Source organism: Ovis canadensis, chromosome 7 (genome assembly GCF_042477335.2).
Source record: "Ovis canadensis isolate MfBH-ARS-UI-01 breed Bighorn chromosome 7, ARS-UI_OviCan_v2, whole genome shotgun sequence".
Classification (NCBI taxonomy): Eukaryota; Metazoa; Chordata; class Mammalia; order Artiodactyla; family Bovidae; genus Ovis; species Ovis canadensis.
The window spans coordinates 86,554,897-86,571,612 of NC_091251.1; the positions used below are offsets into that span (position 1 = coordinate 86,554,897).

General features: G+C 35.1%; 1 protein-coding gene across 7 annotated transcripts in view; it reads left to right on the top strand.

Annotated features, from left to right (window-relative positions):
* The window catches only part of SYNE2 (spectrin repeat containing nuclear envelope protein 2), a 325,432-nt gene that overhangs the window by 103,174 nt on the left and 205,542 nt on the right, over positions 1-16,716 (top strand). For all 7 annotated transcript variants that reach the window (XM_070292474.1, XM_070292472.1, XM_070292475.1 and 4 more), the window contains exons 12-21: positions 2,269-2,433; positions 2,994-3,106; positions 3,952-4,114; positions 5,460-5,538; positions 5,808-5,995; positions 7,715-7,879; positions 8,933-9,082; positions 10,439-10,612; positions 13,617-13,775; positions 14,068-14,241. In XM_070292474.1, coding sequence (XP_070148575.1) covers positions 2,269-2,433; positions 2,994-3,106; positions 3,952-4,114; positions 5,460-5,538; positions 5,808-5,995; positions 7,715-7,879; positions 8,933-9,082; positions 10,439-10,612; positions 13,617-13,775; positions 14,068-14,241 — 1,530 coding nt within the window. The remainder of the gene's footprint in view (positions 1-2,268; positions 2,434-2,993; positions 3,107-3,951; positions 4,115-5,459; positions 5,539-5,807; positions 5,996-7,714; positions 7,880-8,932; positions 9,083-10,438; positions 10,613-13,616; positions 13,776-14,067; positions 14,242-16,716) is intronic.

Genomic DNA, 16,716 nt, shown 5'->3' on the forward strand with positions numbered 1-16,716 from the left:
ATTCTGGGCTTGCATTGCTGCGGCCTGGGTTCAATTCCTGGAAACTGAGATCTTGCAAGTAGCATGATGAGGCCAAGAAAAGAAAATGAAAGTCATAGGAACAGAGAGTAGAAAAGTGGTTGTCCAGGACTGAGGTAGGAAATAGAGAGAAGTTGGTTAAAGGGTACTTTCAGTTATAAGATGATTCAGGTCTGAAGAGATAATGTAAAACTTGGTGACTATAGTTGTTAACACTGTATTATATCACTGAAATTCGCTAAGGGAGTAAAACTTAAATGTTCTTGCCAGTAGAGATAAATATGTGAAATGATGAATGTTAATTAACTAGATGGTGAGACTCCTTTTACAATGTAAATGTGTATCAGATCACCATGATGTACACTTTAAATATCTTAGTGTTGTCAGTTACACCTCAACAATGTTAAAAAAAAAAAAAAGGCAAACCAAAATGCAGAAAATTCCATGCTTCCAGTTTATGAATAGTGCCATTTGACTGCCTTAAAAGAGCCTAGCTTTGTTCTCATTTTTCATCTTTGTATTTGAGTTGTGGATTTAATGGGATTTTTTTTTAATACTTGCCTTGCATATAGTGGGCAACCAATAAATGTTTTTCAATGAGTTAATTATGAATTAAAGAACCCTATTCTTAAAAAGTAACCTAATTTTTGCCTATTCTTACCTATAAAAGCAACTTAACTCTAAGAATAGTGACAATTTATTTAGTAGAACTGTGATAAAAGAGAGAGTAGAGATTTAAAACTTATGCTTTCATCATCAGTGTGGGGTCCTCCCCAGCCCTTTGCTCTGTTATACTGCTGACCACACTTTACTGTGGGCTTCCCTGGTGGCTCAAATGGTAAAGAATCTGCCTGCAATGCAGGAGACCCAGGTCCGATCCCTGGGTCAGGAAGATCCCCTGGAGGTGGGCATGGCTACCTCCTCCAGTGCTTGCCGGGAGAATTCATGGACAGAGGAGCCTGACAGGCTATAGTTCATGGGGCTGCAAAGAGTCAGACATGACTAAGCAGCATTCACTTCACTTCACTTCTTCACACTTCACTGTAACCATGTACTTACTTGTTTCCCACACTAGGTGGCTCTGGCAGGAGCTGTGGCTGTTGTTTATCTGGTTGATCCTCAGATGTGTGGACCGTTGTGCTAAACTTACTCTTGTCTTCATGACGCATAAATCTGGACAAGATCCTACTCCTATTTTTATTCACTTATTAAGGCTACGGTCCATGGGGTTGCAAAAAGTCAGAGATGACTGAGCAACTGACACACACAAATTGTGTGTTTATTTGCTTTTATCCTCATACCCTCCTTCCATTCTTCTTTTTCCTTAGGCCACCATTGTGATGTGCCTAGCGTGTATCTTTTCGTTTATATGTTCTTCCAAAATGCAGTAATGTATTTATGTAACCATGTTTTAAGTTGTATAAATTGGTATTATATGTTATTCTGCTTCTTACTTTCAGTTTTGAGCACACATATATTTAAGCCACCTCCCCGTTGCCATTCATGTACATCTATCTAATTGAGCTAATGTATGAATGTGTGAGTGAGTTTTGGTGGTTCCTCAGCAGGGAGAAAATTCAGGTAGAAGGGGCAGAAAAAGCAAAGACCTGAGAAGGTAATCGGGGCTTGGGGCAATAGGTGGTTGGCATGTGTGTGACTCACATACGTCAGGAGTGGTGGGAAGACTGAGGATGGAGGAGGCAGTGGGATTGAGGGGCGGGGGCTTTGGTGAAGGACAAATAATCAGGAGATGTGGTAGAGGTGTCTAATATAAATAGACGATTGGGGCTAGTGAGGGACATAACCTATACATCTGCTTGCTATCTGTAGATGTAATGCCAGAGAAGACAGGGGATTATAGGATTTCAAATGATCATTCAGTATAGTAGTCTATCCCCACTTTGTAACTATTTACAACTCACTTTGTAACTATTTAAAACTAACTTTTTACCCCCATGTTGTAACTATTTCTGATTCCCTTCTTGTAACTGATTATGGGTTGATCAAAACATTTGTTTTCATTCTTGCACCCTCTTCTGAAGCTTTTGAACAAATTATCTTCTCCATCAGCAGCTAGCCAATGCCTTAGAAATATATCTATTGATCAGTATTTCCTTGACTAACATATCAGAATTAAAGTGTTTAAAGGGTTGTTTTAAAAGAATTCTTTAGAGGATTAAGCATACTGTATGTGAACAAACTAGAAAAGTATCTACTGAAGAACATCTTTTCTTTTTTTTTTTTTTTCAGATTAATGTGTGGCAAACAGGGTTGAATCGTGTCTTGCCCTCACCCCTTTATCAAATAGAAACTTGGCTCCAGGAGGTAGAGAAGCTTATAGATGAAGATTTGTCAGTCTCCCAGGATTACAATGAAGCCATGGCTCTAACACAAGGGAAAATTACTTTATTCCAGGTTGGCAAAGAAAAAAGAAACAGGGAAAAAAAATCTATATTTTGTTAGAACTGTTCTGGAGGAAGACTTTTCTCCTAGAAGAAAGGGAAGGAAATATAGTGGGTACTTGAGGATGGTTTAGATGATTCCCCTGGAGATTTTTGGGACCCAAAATGATTGGTCCAGTAAATTCTAAAGCAACTGTAAAGTGGCCAAAAAGGAGAGGGGAGACTGTTTTAAAACATGGGAGATTGGGTTCTCACTAAAATGATATGAAACAATTTAATAGGTGAGATTTATAGCATTTGAGCCCACAATTGAATGGAAAATACATCTGAAAACAAAAGATTTTGATAATGCTTTTACCAGAGAAACTACAGTCTGCTTCTCTGTAAAATGTTCTAGTTTAAAACATCTATGATGGAAATATTTATTCACAACATTTTAGTTGAAAATGTAAGGGCTTTATGATTTCTTTTTAAAAAGATGCAATAAGTGCACAGAGCAAATGAGATTAACAAACCCTTGGTTACAGAGTTTGACAATAAGTGTGGTTCATGTCATACTAAATTTCTTTTCAGAGTCTGATGGATAAATTTGACTTCCATTTGAATACTCTCCTGGCATTTGAAAATAGAGATGAAAACCATTTGCCTTTGGTACCCCCTGAAAAACTGGAGGAAATGAAAAGACGGTTTGTACCACCATCCTTTCACAACTGCTGACATCTTCGTGTATGAACACTAACATGGTGCTGCAGGCAGCAGGAAATACAGATTTGTAGATAATTTTTGACAATTAGTCTTTAGCTCTTGATAACACTTCCTTTGTGTTTTATGTAATAGTAATATAATACCATGCTAACATACTTCCTCTTTTATTTCCTGGGAGGATATGGTGATAGAAAAAGTTCTGGAGTTAGAGGCAGAAACTGAGCTCTTTATCTTGGTTTTGGCCAAGTTATTATGTCTTTCTGCACATTTTCTCATTTGTAAATATAGAGTAATGGTAATCACTCTGTTCCGGTCTCACAAGGAATACTAGGTGGAATGGGAGGAAGTATATGAGAGCACTTAATAAACTCCAACAAACTATAAACTGAAGATTATTTAATTGGTGTTTGTCCACATCATCTTCTCTTTTCTCATTATTCAGAGAATGATATTAAGAAGGTATTAGCTTTAATAATGAAAGCTGTTAATATGTAAATGTGTAAAGTATAGTTGTATTCTTATATGGAAGTTTTCAAATTCAGTAAAATGTTTTAGAGATTAACATTTTATCATAGAATTTCTCAATAGGGGAATAATTTCTTCAGAACATAGTTTTATTGGGTATTTTAATCTTAGAAATAGCTTGTTTATATCTCATCACAATATTTGTTTTACTTTTAAAAAAAAAAAAGAGGTGAGGATGCATCTGAGTCCATGTGATTAAAAGAAAATGTTAAAGCCCCAATATTTTTAAAAATGCCAAACAGATTTTTCACATTTGGCCAGTCATATTAAATTAAATTCTAAAACTTGCACTATCTTCCAGAATCAACAACATTTCGGAGGAAAAAGTCATTCCACGTCTAGAATTTCATTACTATGAGTGCTCAGTTCTTGGTTTGCTGGAGGAAGTGAAATCAAAATTGCTTGTTTGGAACATCAAATATGGGAACAAAGAATCTGTGGAATTACTACTGGAAGACTGGCATGTAAGCTACTTTATTTCTCTTCTCCATGATCCTGGGTTTGCATGTTTCCTAAGCACAATATCCCTTAACTTTTCAGGTTTTGAGATGAGTTTTCTTGGTTGCTTTCAGTAGCTTAAATATTACCTAGAGAAAAAGATTATAGGTAGTCAAATAACAGACATCGAGAAGTATAAGGAGAAAATAACGTTATTTAGCACAACAGAGGAAACTGAGTTAACCAGGCTAAGTTACAAAATAGTTAGAAAAAGTTTCAATGTTACTTCCTTTAAAAAAAATTCCTATTTCCACCTACTGGGTATCTTGCTTAATATCTTTTCCCACTCTGATATATGGTTCTATTCAAAAATTAAATTTTTCTTAGAACATTTTAATCTTAGCCTTTCAAGTTTAAAGAATGGGCAAAACAGTATATTCTGTCTTGGAGGTTTTTCTGGGGGAGGGGTTTAGCTCTTACAATTTATAGGAAAAATTTTTGCAAATGATTTAAATATATGTGTTTATATGATAAATTAAAACTAAAGCATCCTAGCAATGTCATTTCTATAGTTAGGCCTTATTATCCTTCTTCCTGTATCTCTGTTTTTTGACCATGTTGTGTGGCTTGCAGTGTCTTAGTTTTCCAACCGTGGATCCTGGGGCCACGGCAATGAAAGTGCCACATCCTAACCACTGGACCACCAGCGCGTTCCCTGCTTCTCCATTTTTGGAATGAGGGCCAAAAAGAAAAATCCAAGATTATAAACTTCAGTGGAAAAATTGGAAAAACATGATGAGGAAATATTTATTTACAGTTTATGATTTAAACACTGTACATTCCTGAATAGGAATCATCATCCTAAATTAGATTTTGAATATTTTAACTTCTCTTTCCTACTTTGATTTTTCGTTTTTCCATTCAAATAATCATACAGTTGGCACATAAGTGTATAATGAGTTTTTAATTGTCTGTTCTTCAATGGAAGACTTTGCTTGCTTAAGACACATAATAACTTGGATAATGGTATTTCTCAAGGGTCTGTGATAGATTTATATCATGCTCAACATACTTAATAAAAATTATTCAATATTAATAAAGACATAAGAAGAACCGAGGTAGAACTGCGTCACTACATTGAGATAAACTTTGTCCAGTCTCGTACTTGTATATTGCTAATACTCGTGTGTATGTTTCTTTGACCTTAAAACTATCTTTCTTCATGAACTACTTACCCAAATATGTAGTATTAACTACTGTAAAGAAATTTTGGTGCCTAAGCGCTTCATCAATGTTTATGTCTCTGTCTGGATTTCTTGACACATTAAAAAAAATTGCCAATATGTTTTATTTTCATTTCCTTCCCCCTAGAAATTTATTGAAGAAAAAGAGTTCCTAGCTCAACTTGAAACTTCGTTTCAAAAATGTGAAGAAATTCATAACAACTTGGGTAAAGCTGTATTTTCTTTCTGATGGAATGACCATCACTTAAAAATAACATTTCATTTGTTTCACTTTGCTTATGTATCTTAATGCTTTAGGAATTGGTTTTACATATATGTATGTTTTGGAAAATTCTTACATTCACTTTTAGTACTGTTAGTATACATATTTATTTCACCACTGTCAATTAGTATGCAAATATTTTTCTTAGCAGTATTATTTTCTTAATGAAAAACTGTTTTTTAAAATTGCTCTCTTGTTTTGTTAACATTATAGCTGGAGAATATCCAAATATTAGTAAACAATATACGATGGTGAAATATCATTTTTCCATGTATAGAGAAAATATACTTAATGTGAAGTCCACTCTACAAAAAGTTCTGGCATGTTGGGCTACTTACGTGGAAAATCTTCGTTTACTAAAGGCTTGTTTTGAGGAGACAAAGAAAGAACAGATCAAAGAGGTATTTTCAGTCTTACGGAATTCACTTAATTTTATTTTATATTTTTTCATTTTGTTTGGATATCCTCATTTTCAATCCAAAAATGAGAGACCAGGAATGAGTAAACAATTGTTGGAAAAATTCTCCAAAATATTGGAAAAAGTTTAGGTTCTTTTTCCTATAATAGCTAAAAGGAATTTTCCTCCTCATTGTAGGTTTTATATACACACACAGAATTTTATTGAGGTATAACCCACATACACAGTATAGCATTTGGAAGATATATTGCTTAATTCCTTGGAAAGGAAATAAAAGACATAGAGTACTGGATAGCTTATGCTGCTGCTGCTGCTAAGTCACTTCAGTCGTGCCCAACTCTGTGCGACCCCAGAGACGGCAGCCCACCAGGCTCCCTTGTCCCTGGGATTCTCCAGGCAAGAACACAGGAGTGGGTTGCCATTTCCTTCTCCAATGCATAAAAGTGAAAAGTGAAAGTGAAGTCGCTCAGTCGTGTCCGACTCTTTGCGACCCCATGGACTGCAGCCTACCAGGCTCCTCCATCCATGGGAGTTTCCAGGCAAGAGTACTGGAGTGGGTTGCCATTGCCTTCTCCAATACATTTAAAATAAATTAATAAATTAGAAAGTTTTCTTTACATTAGGTGAGTACCTTTCAGTTCTAAAAGCTTTCTTACTTTCTAGAGGAAGAAAAACAAAATACTTCAGATTTATGTGGAGAAGTGTGGAAGAAATTGTGGTATAATTTATTATGGTTTTTATTTGCCATTTGTGTAATAACCTGTTTTATGATTTTTATTTGAGGTAGTTTTCTTTCTTTCATTTGCTTTCTTCTATTCCAAATAAGTGTAGACAACCTCTCAGATTAAATATTTTCCATATAAAAGCTAAACATACTGAACAAAAAACAGGCTGTTCGTATGAAAGTAAAATTTCTAATAAGTGTATGAGTGCAAAAAGAATATTCGAGTGAATCATTACTTCTCCCTATAACCTGTATTGATACCCAAAATTCAAATCTTTGGCTTTCAACGGGTCTTCTGTCTTTAAAAGGTCTTTTAATGAGATTCACATTTCTTTGAAAAAATAAGGCTTTAAGCCTTGCAATTTCCAAACTCGATGCTTAGATGCCCTGAGCTACCAAAGAGAACTCTTGGGTAAATTTAAAATTTGAGGGAGAAAAGCAACATCTATCTGTTAAACAGCACACAAATAACCACTAACCTGTTTGGACCTGACTAATTATGAATGAGAAGTGTTAGGTACTTTTTCTAGCTTAGGGAATCCTTGAAAAAATTCCTGAGACACTAAGGGGGCCATGAACTGAAAAGATTTGAAACCTTTGCTCTAAGCCTGTCAGCTGCTTAGAAAAATAGAAGAACATCACATGCTTCTTAAAAGTCCAGGATCAAGAATGACGACAGCTAATGGCAACCCACTCCAGTATTCTTGCCTAAAGAATCCCAGGGACGGGGGAGCCTGGTGGGCTGCCGTCTATGGGGTCACACAGAGTCGAACACGACTGAAGCGACTTAGCAACAGCAGCAGCAGCTGCCAATTAGTGATCAAGGATGAAGAGGCAGCCCAACAGGGAGGGTCAGAATCTCTGCAAAACCTTCACACTTACTTTTGCTCGCAATCAAGCTCAGTGAAGATCTTTTATGAGTAATAGAAAAACAAATATTATGTCATTAAAATATTGCATTGTTTATATGTTATATAGGTTCCCTTTGAGACACTCTCCCAGTGGAATCTACAACACACTACTTTAAATGAAGTGGGAAATTTCTTATTTCAAGTCAGCAATGATGAAGTTGGATCATCTATTTCTAAAGAACTGAGGAGGCTAAATAAAAGATGGAGAAAGTTTATTACAAAACCTCATCCTGTAAGTTTTTGTTTTTGTTTTTGGTAACAGCTTCTTTGAGGTATAATTCACATGCATACAATTCACTCATTTAGAGTGAATTCCTCAGCGGCTTTCAGTATATTTAATGTTGTGCAAGTCATCACCATAATCAATTTTAGAACATTTTCGTCACCTCATAAAGAAACTTTGTACCCATTAGCAGTCACTCCTCATTTTCTCCCAATGTCCCCAGCTTTAAAAATTGTCCTATTCTGGGTATTTCATATAAATGGAGTCATAAAATATGTAGCCTTTTGTTTCTGGCTTTTTTTCACTTAGTGTAATGTTTTCAAAGTTCATTCATTTTGTAGTTTGCATTAGTACTTCATTCCTTTTTATCAGCAAAGCATAATCTGTTGTATGGATATACCACATTGTATTTATTCATTGATCAGTTGACGAACATTTGGCTTCTTTCCACTTTTTTGACTCTTACGAATGATGCAGATATAACCATTCATGTTCAGATTTTTGTGTGGACATTCAGCATAGATTTTTAGTTGAAATTTATTTGCCATTAAAGAGTAACATAAGCATTTTTGCCTGTTAGATTTCAAAGTCCTTGAGAACATACAGCAAATTTTTATTTGTTGTTGTTTAGTCCTAAGTCATGTCTGACTCTTTTGCAACTCCCTAGACTATAGCCTGCCAGTCTCCTCTGTCCAGGGGATTTCCCAGGCAAGAATACTGGCGTGGGTTGGCATTTCCTTCTCCAGGGGATCTTCCCGACCCAGGGATAGAACCCATGTCTCCTGCGTTGGCAGGCAGATTCTTTATCACCAGGCTACCAGGGAATCCCTATATTTAGTATAGTGCTTCATAAAAGCACATATTTAAAAAATAATTTTTGAACTTAAATGATTAAATTATTCTCTTGTTCTTAATAATTTGAGACTGAGGTGTTGTATGGGAAATTTTATAATGTTCCTAATAAACCCTAAAAAAATTAAATATGTCTCCTTATTGTTTTTAATCATATATCTTAGAATAAAAGATATAAACATTACATTTCATGACATTAATTTTTTATAGGAAGTGAACCTGCCACTTATGAAATTACAAGATGAGCCCTTTCTTGACAACTCTGGAAATATTCAGCCCTCCAAGGAAGAAAACCTAACTGTTGGTTTTTCAACCAATACGTCAAGCGAACTTCCTGAAAACCACAATCAGAATATTATGGTAAACAGTCATACCTTATGTAGTTCCTTTGTACTGATGTATGGAAATAATTTAACTTTGCTGTTTTTTCTTTGGAAAACAACCCATATTGTTGAAACATAGATAAGTAAGATTATTAGATAACACTTAAAGTATGGTCATTGTTCAGTAAAATGCCCAAGTGGTACCCTCATGCAGTGGTCATCAGTGCCTAAACAGTAGCCATAAGCCTATAGCTTTTATGGCTGTAGATTTATGGATTAAAATAAATAAAAAACTTAAAAGGAAATAGTAAAAGCCCTGTGCCTCTGACTCACTGAAGAGTTTGCAGACACACAGAAGATGACTTCTGAGCTGTGGGAGTGGAGTTGCTGTTTTCTTCAGATTACTTCTGACTGGCACTCAGTTGTCCAGCTTTAGGCTAGCCTCTGGCCTGTCTTGCATCCTTTCTGTAAAATGGGGGGAAGTAAAATCTTTCTTTATTGCTGTGTTGTGTAATTCAGAGGATGACTTTAGATTATAAATAAGAATATGGAAAAGAAAGAGCAACAACAAGAAATCATACACATGTATGGTGTAGTACCTGTGATTTTGGAAATATGCTCCCTTCAGAATAATAACTTATACAACTTTAAAGAAATAAATTTATCTGGCTTTTGCCAGTTGCTGTGATGGAGTGCCTATTTTCCCATCATTAGGAGACCTAATTATGGAACATCTTGAATCTGTGCACTATGCTCTTCGAATAGAAAAATATAGAATATTTTCCTCATACATTTAAAATGTGATCTGATTAAAAACAGCTTTAAGAATGTGTCTGTCATGTAAAGCTGTAGCATATCAACTTATAAGATACTGAGAGATTATTAATGGGAAAAGGCTTAATTTTATTGAAATTTGATTCTGATATTTCACAACTACTGTTACCAATGGCTAGCTGTATTTAATTAAATTGTATACCAGTTTTAGAAATGTGTTTATAGAGTCAATACTATAATTTTCTAAGCTCTAATCTCTCCTGTAAAATGGAAATAATAGTAACTAACTGATAGGAATGATATCCTTAAGAAGATTTTGTGAATAAATCTCTTAATTTTAAAAGTATTTATACTATCATAATGTATCATTATCATATCCAAAAAGTAGATCTTAAATCATTAAAATATGTTGATTTAGCACTCTCAGGGGGAAAAAAGCAATATAATGTGTTTATTTTTAATTTTTTGGCATAAAAGTTCAGTATGCATTTTAACTAACTTTTATAAAGATGTTATTAAAACATTGAGTTTAAAAAGCAGTCATTGTTTTTGAGATTTTCATTGTTAATTTAATGGTAAATGTTACCATTTTCTCGAGTGATAATTTTGAATGTTGTAGGCTGGGGAAGATCATGAAAAAGAAAATGAAGACTTTTCGGGGCCACTGAAAGTGGCTGAAGAGGTTGAGAAACTCACTGGACAAGTGGAAACCTGGGAGGCAGAAACCACATCTGTTTTGGATCTTCTGAGACAGCAAGATGATGTAGAGACCTCAGTGGAAGAATCTTTGCAGGTATGAGTGTAACAGCATTGACAAGACAGCTTTTGTGGCTGTAGGCTTATGGATTAAGATAAAAAGTTTTAAAGGAAATAGTAAATAAAACCACTGTTTGAATTTTCTTTGTTGGGGTTAAAAAAAAAAATGACGTGGAATCTCAACCTTGGATCATTTGCTGTGATTTTGCCTGAAGACAGAGGATAGAGTTGAAAACTAATAATACCTGAGGAGTTTAAATTCTTGAACTGATTTTCCCAGCTCCAGAGTGGAGATTCAAATATTCTCTTTCATCAGAGGGCAATGAGATGAGTAAGTGAGTTCAGTCTTCCTATAGCTCGGTGCAGTGTGAATATAAGAGACGATGCAATCTACTGTTGGAAAGCTAAACCCCAGTGGAAGCCACTTTCCTTTCTTACCTGATGCAGGAAGGGGGCTGCATGTTGTTAAAAAACTCTGTTCTGTCTTTATTCTCAGGCAGTTGACTCACTGAAAAGCAATGAGGCAAGAGTATATTTTAATATCACTCAGTTCTTCCTGGAAAGAAGTTACAATTGAGGTTTTACTGAGTTCCAGCTCAGCTATGAAATTTATAGAGCATGTCATAAATTATAGCAAGATGGAAAGTTCTAGGAATAAAGAATTATTTAATTCTTTTGAATTTTGAAATTCTTTTCTACATTTTGAAAAGGCGTATATGAATAATTTTGTGTTTCATTGTTTGTAAGAGTAATACCTTTCCTTGCTTTGAAAATATTATGTGAACTTAACCTGTGCCATCTGCTGGTACTTTTCTAATTTTATTTATCTATTTATTTTTGTAACTGGGATTTCTTTTAGTGTAATAAGTGAGTGAGAAATGAGAAATTCAGTATTTTTAAAATCAAAGGTGTTAAACAGTGAAAACACAAACATGCTGAAATATAATTCTGATAAGTTAAGTAGAACTTATGGTTGCTGGGAGGAAGGAACTGGGGTAAGGGATACTTAGGGAATTTGGGATGGACAGGTATACACTGCTATATTTAAAATAGATAACCGACAAGAACCTACTATATGGAACAGGGAACTCTGCTCAGTGTTATATGACTTGAACGGGAGGGGAGTTTGAGGGGAGAATGGATACATGTATATGTTTATCCCTTTGCTTTCCACCTGAAATTGTCACAACATTGTTAATCGGCTATGCTCCAATACAAAATAAAAGGTTTGATGAAACAAAAAAATGAAAAAAGGTAGATCTTTATTGGATCAAGATATATTGTTAATTAAGAAATACAAGTTGCTGAACAGTATGGGTAATGTGCTTTTAGTGTTTTAACACTAAATACTTTTAGTGTTTTTAAAAACAGTTGCTTTTTGTACTTTATACTTTTAAATCTATAGAAAAATATCTGTGAGCCCTCCTCTTAGTGTATTTCCTGATACATACAAAGTACATATTTTTTAAATGAATATGCAAATGATTGATTAAATGACAAGAGAAGGATGGGGAAGAAGAAAAACTTTTTCTTCACGTGCTGTACTTCTATTCTTGTTTAAGTATTTTACAGGAACTTTTGTTACTTTTATAATTAAAAATAGAAAAAAATTGAAATTACAAAGCAATGTGCTCATTTCAGAACATTTAAATAATTCATAAAAGTATAAAGTGAAAGTGTTAGTCGCTCAGTCATGTCTGACTCTTTGCGATCCCCTGGACCATGGATCCATGGGATTTTCCAGGCAAAAATACTGGAGTGGGTTGCCATTCCCTTATCCAGGGAATTTTCCTGACCCAGGGGTCAAATCCGGGTCTCCTGCTTTGCAGGCAGATTTTTTACCATCTGAGCCACCAGGGAAGCCCATAAAAGTGTAAAGAGGAGAATAAGAATCACCACAGTTCCTCTGTTCTATGATAAATAAGATCAGTATTTCCATAATTAATATCACACAATATAATTTCTATTTTATAGAAATATACTACGCCACCTCTGAGTTGTAACTAAAAATTTTTTTGTTATTTTGACAACTGAAAGTGGTGCCCCATTATTTTAATTTGTAACTTATTTGGTTACATGTAAGATTGAACTGTCTTTCATATATTCATTAGCCATTTGTTTCCATGAATTATGTCTTTGTATTTTCTGAATTTTCTTTGGGATCTTAGTATTTTTCTTATTGAATTTATAAGCTCTCTGAATCATGACTCATTTTCATTTGTATGGCAAATATATTTACCAAGTTGTTGACTTTTAAGTTATTTTACATACAAAATTTCTGTATTTTTATAGTCATTTCTGCCTTTAAAGCCCCTCCAAACCCAGGGGGCAGATCAGTTTTCATGTATAATTTCTTCTCTTTCTAGTTTCATGTTTTATATATAATTTTCTAATTCATCTGAAACTTATTTTTGGTATCTTGGAAAAAACATGGTTCTAAAGAGATGTTTTTCCAACAGCTGTTTTCTCCAGTAACATTTATTGAACTCCTTTCTGATTGATTTGACTAAGTGAATAATTTCGCTTTAATGTTTATTACTATTCTCTCAACTTTTTTTCTCTCTATCGGCATTGTATTCCTCTAAGTAAGTGAAGCTGCTCAGTCGTGTCCGACTCTCTCCAACCCTGTGGACTGTAGCCTACCAGGCTTCTCCATCCATGAGATTCTTCAGGCAAAAATACTGGAGTGGGTTACCATTTCCTTCTCCAGGGGATCTTCCCGACCCAGGGATCGAACCTGGGTCTCCTGCATTGGAGGCAGACGCTTTAACCTATGAGCCACCAAGGAAGATTGTATTTCTCTAGTCTTTATTTTATCTATGTGCTTAGTGTTTAAGAATAATACATAAAAGTCTATGTTGCTCAGAATCTGATTGTATTAATATAAATTTTAAAAATAACTTTTTTAGAATATAAATTTGCCTCATTTTGGATTAACAGTTAACTTTTTATGATTTCCTGATGAGATTATTAAGATTATTAATATGTGTAGCATATAATCAGAATATTTATTGTTATCTCACTGTAATGTGTTTTTATAGCATCTTATTGCCAAAGGCTCTATGTACGAAGAGCTTGTGTCTAGAATCGAAGACACTTTACAAATGGATGTACCACATGTTTCGAGTCAGGAGTCTCTCCAACATGTCCTCACTGCTGGACTTCAGGCAAAGATTCAAGAAGCTAAAGAGAAAGTCCAGGTCTCTCTTTAATATTCCCTATTTACTGAATTTAGTCTTTAAAACCAAGTAGTCAATGGGAGGGCCGGACGGAGAAGGGGATTGCCTTGTAGTTTGAAACTTTTTTGCAGAATATTAATTTTCCCTTTTATCTCTTTATGATTTAGAGCATGTTGGAAAATATCAATATAGTAAATAGAATATTCTTATGTCTAGTGGGAAAATATGAGTTGCTACTCAAGCTGTTTTTCAATTTATGAGTTTTCTAAGAAGTTGGGCCAAGTGTTAAGTTGACAATTTTTTGTCATTACAGATCAGTATGGTAAAATTAGTAGCTGTGTTGAAGAACTCAACTGATGTTTCCCGAGACCTGGATGTCAGGCTGAAGGTGGAAGAAACACAGAAGGAACTTGAATCATACATTACAAGGGCTGAGCAGTTACTTGGGCAAAAAGAGAGCCAGAGGGGACTAATTTCAAAATACAAGGTGGGGCTGTTTCAACTATCACATGTAGGACATTTCTCATTACCTCATTTAAAATCAAGATGTTTCCATCACTGTAATTATAATAAAGTTATCATAACTTTAAAGAAGTCCCAGTTTTATATATTGTTCCCCAGAGACTCTTAAACATTCAAGTGATTATTTTAAATTCAAATTTTACTGTAGACTCACTGAATGAATTCAGTGGTATAGTGTAAAAAGCATGGCTGACTCTATGACACTGAGCAAGAATTTGATTTCTCTGGCTTTTTTAATCAATAAAATGGACATAATAATTCTAGTCCTATTCAACTGCCAAATAAATGAAAACAAGGTATGTGAAGAAGCTTTGAGTGGTTAAAATTCCCCAAATGTAAAATGAAATTATTATTAAAATACTTTAATAAAAGTTATTAGGGACATATGCTTATCAGCAGTTAAAGATCCAGTAACACTTTGTATGGAGACAGTTTTTGGTTGACTTCATGGTTTGATAGGCAGCTTAAGACGGTATCAAAATCAATGGTAAAAACTACTATGTATAAAATAGGAGGGGGGGGTTCAGGATAGGGAACATGTGTATATCTGTGGCGGATTCATGTTGATGTATGGCAAAACCAATACAATATTGTAAAGTAATTAACCTCCAATTAAAATAAATAAATTTATATTAAAAATAAATAAAATAAATAAGCTCCAAGGATATATGTGCAGCATAGAAAATGTAGCTATTATTTTATGATAACTTTAAATGGAGTATAATCCATAAAGATATCAAATCACTCTGTTATACACTTGAAACCAATGTAATATTGTAAATCAGTTATACTTAAGAAAGATATGTCCAAGCATATCTAAAGCAGAGACTCACTATTAATTAATACTGGGAGGCACTGGGAGATATGAAATAAAAGTAAAACAAGGTCTCTACCCTTAGACATCGGAGAGGTAGAGAAATATATGTTCCTTCACTCATCCATTCAACATTTACCAAATTTACTGAACATTTTAAATGGGCTAGGCATTTTGGGAGAGATAAAAAGAAGTAAATCCAAAGCAGAAATAGACTACCAGACATAGAAAGCAAACTTATGTTTACTAAAGGAGATAGCAGGGTGGGGAGATAAATTAGGAGTTTGGGATTAACATATACATACCACTGTATATAAAATAGATAATCAGCAAGGTCCTACTGTATAGCATGGGCAACTCTACTCAATATCTTGTAATAACCTCAATATCTTATAATAATAGAAAAGAATCTAAAAATATATATATATATTATATATATATAAATAAAACTGAATCACCTTTCTATACACTTCAAAGTAACCCAGTATTGTAAATTAACTAAACTTCAATTTTTGTAAACAAAGATGAAGTCAATCAGTACTCTGTGCTACTGCACCCAGTCTTTCCAGGAAAAGGGACTCCTCCAGCAGCCTCTCTTAATCCTCCTTGTGGCCTCTTCCTCTTGTCTGGGTTCAACCCTCTTTGGCTTTCTGGACTGTTAACCATACTGGACCCTAGCACCAGCTATTTAGACATTGCTTCTCCCACCACCATCTTATACTGTTTGCACCTTGTCAGCCACCAGCTTTGCCCAGTTCCCACTGTCTTTTTTTTCTCCCAGTTTTACTCCTGGAATGCTGAGAGTGCTGAACTGAGCTTGAGTCAGTGGTTCTTGCAAATAATCACTAGGATGGATTTCAAGAGGACAGATACAGTCAGCTGAGGAAAGAGGGAAGGGAAAGAAAAAGCAGAGGCCTCAGGCCCCTTCTCTACCAGAGGGAGGAATTACGGTGTTAGTTCTCATACCACTTTCCTCTTCCTGCCCATCTTCCTTCTGAAATCTGAAGCCAAGGCCTCCCCCTTTTTGTCTCTGGCATTTAGTGAAATAGTCCCATTTTCACAGCAGAAGCAGAATCCGTGCCTTGCCAGTTACTGCCCTGAGGCCCCAGGGATTCCTGGGACACATGAGTGGCAGGAGTTCCCTGCCTGCACATGGGGCTAGCATGTCTTCCCTTTCCATAAATCTAGCAGTCCTCACAGAGGCTTTAGAGGAGGTCCCTGGGGCTCAGACTGTACCTTTTCTGCAGGAGACCCATGATAAATATGTAATAAGTAAATGAACAAATCCCCAGCCTGCTTCATTGCTTTCTCCCTCAGAATTAGTTTCATCTTCTTGTCTCTTATAGATTTTTCTGCCCTTTCATAAACGCTATAGACTATTTTCTGTTCTGTTGTTTAGTGGTTGCCTAAGCCAGGTTTCTGTTCTTACAGAGTATTATTGCCAGGCAAGATCCTGTAAGAGTAAGTAAGTGTGAGATAAGGAGCAGGCACATTCCAGTCTATGGGACTGCCATTGTTGTTGGCCCTAAATAAGCCTTTGAAGTCCATGATAAGAGGATGTTGCCTCCTTGCAGCATAAAATGATTAAGCATAGTATTAAACATTTGCCACATTACCCCTACTATA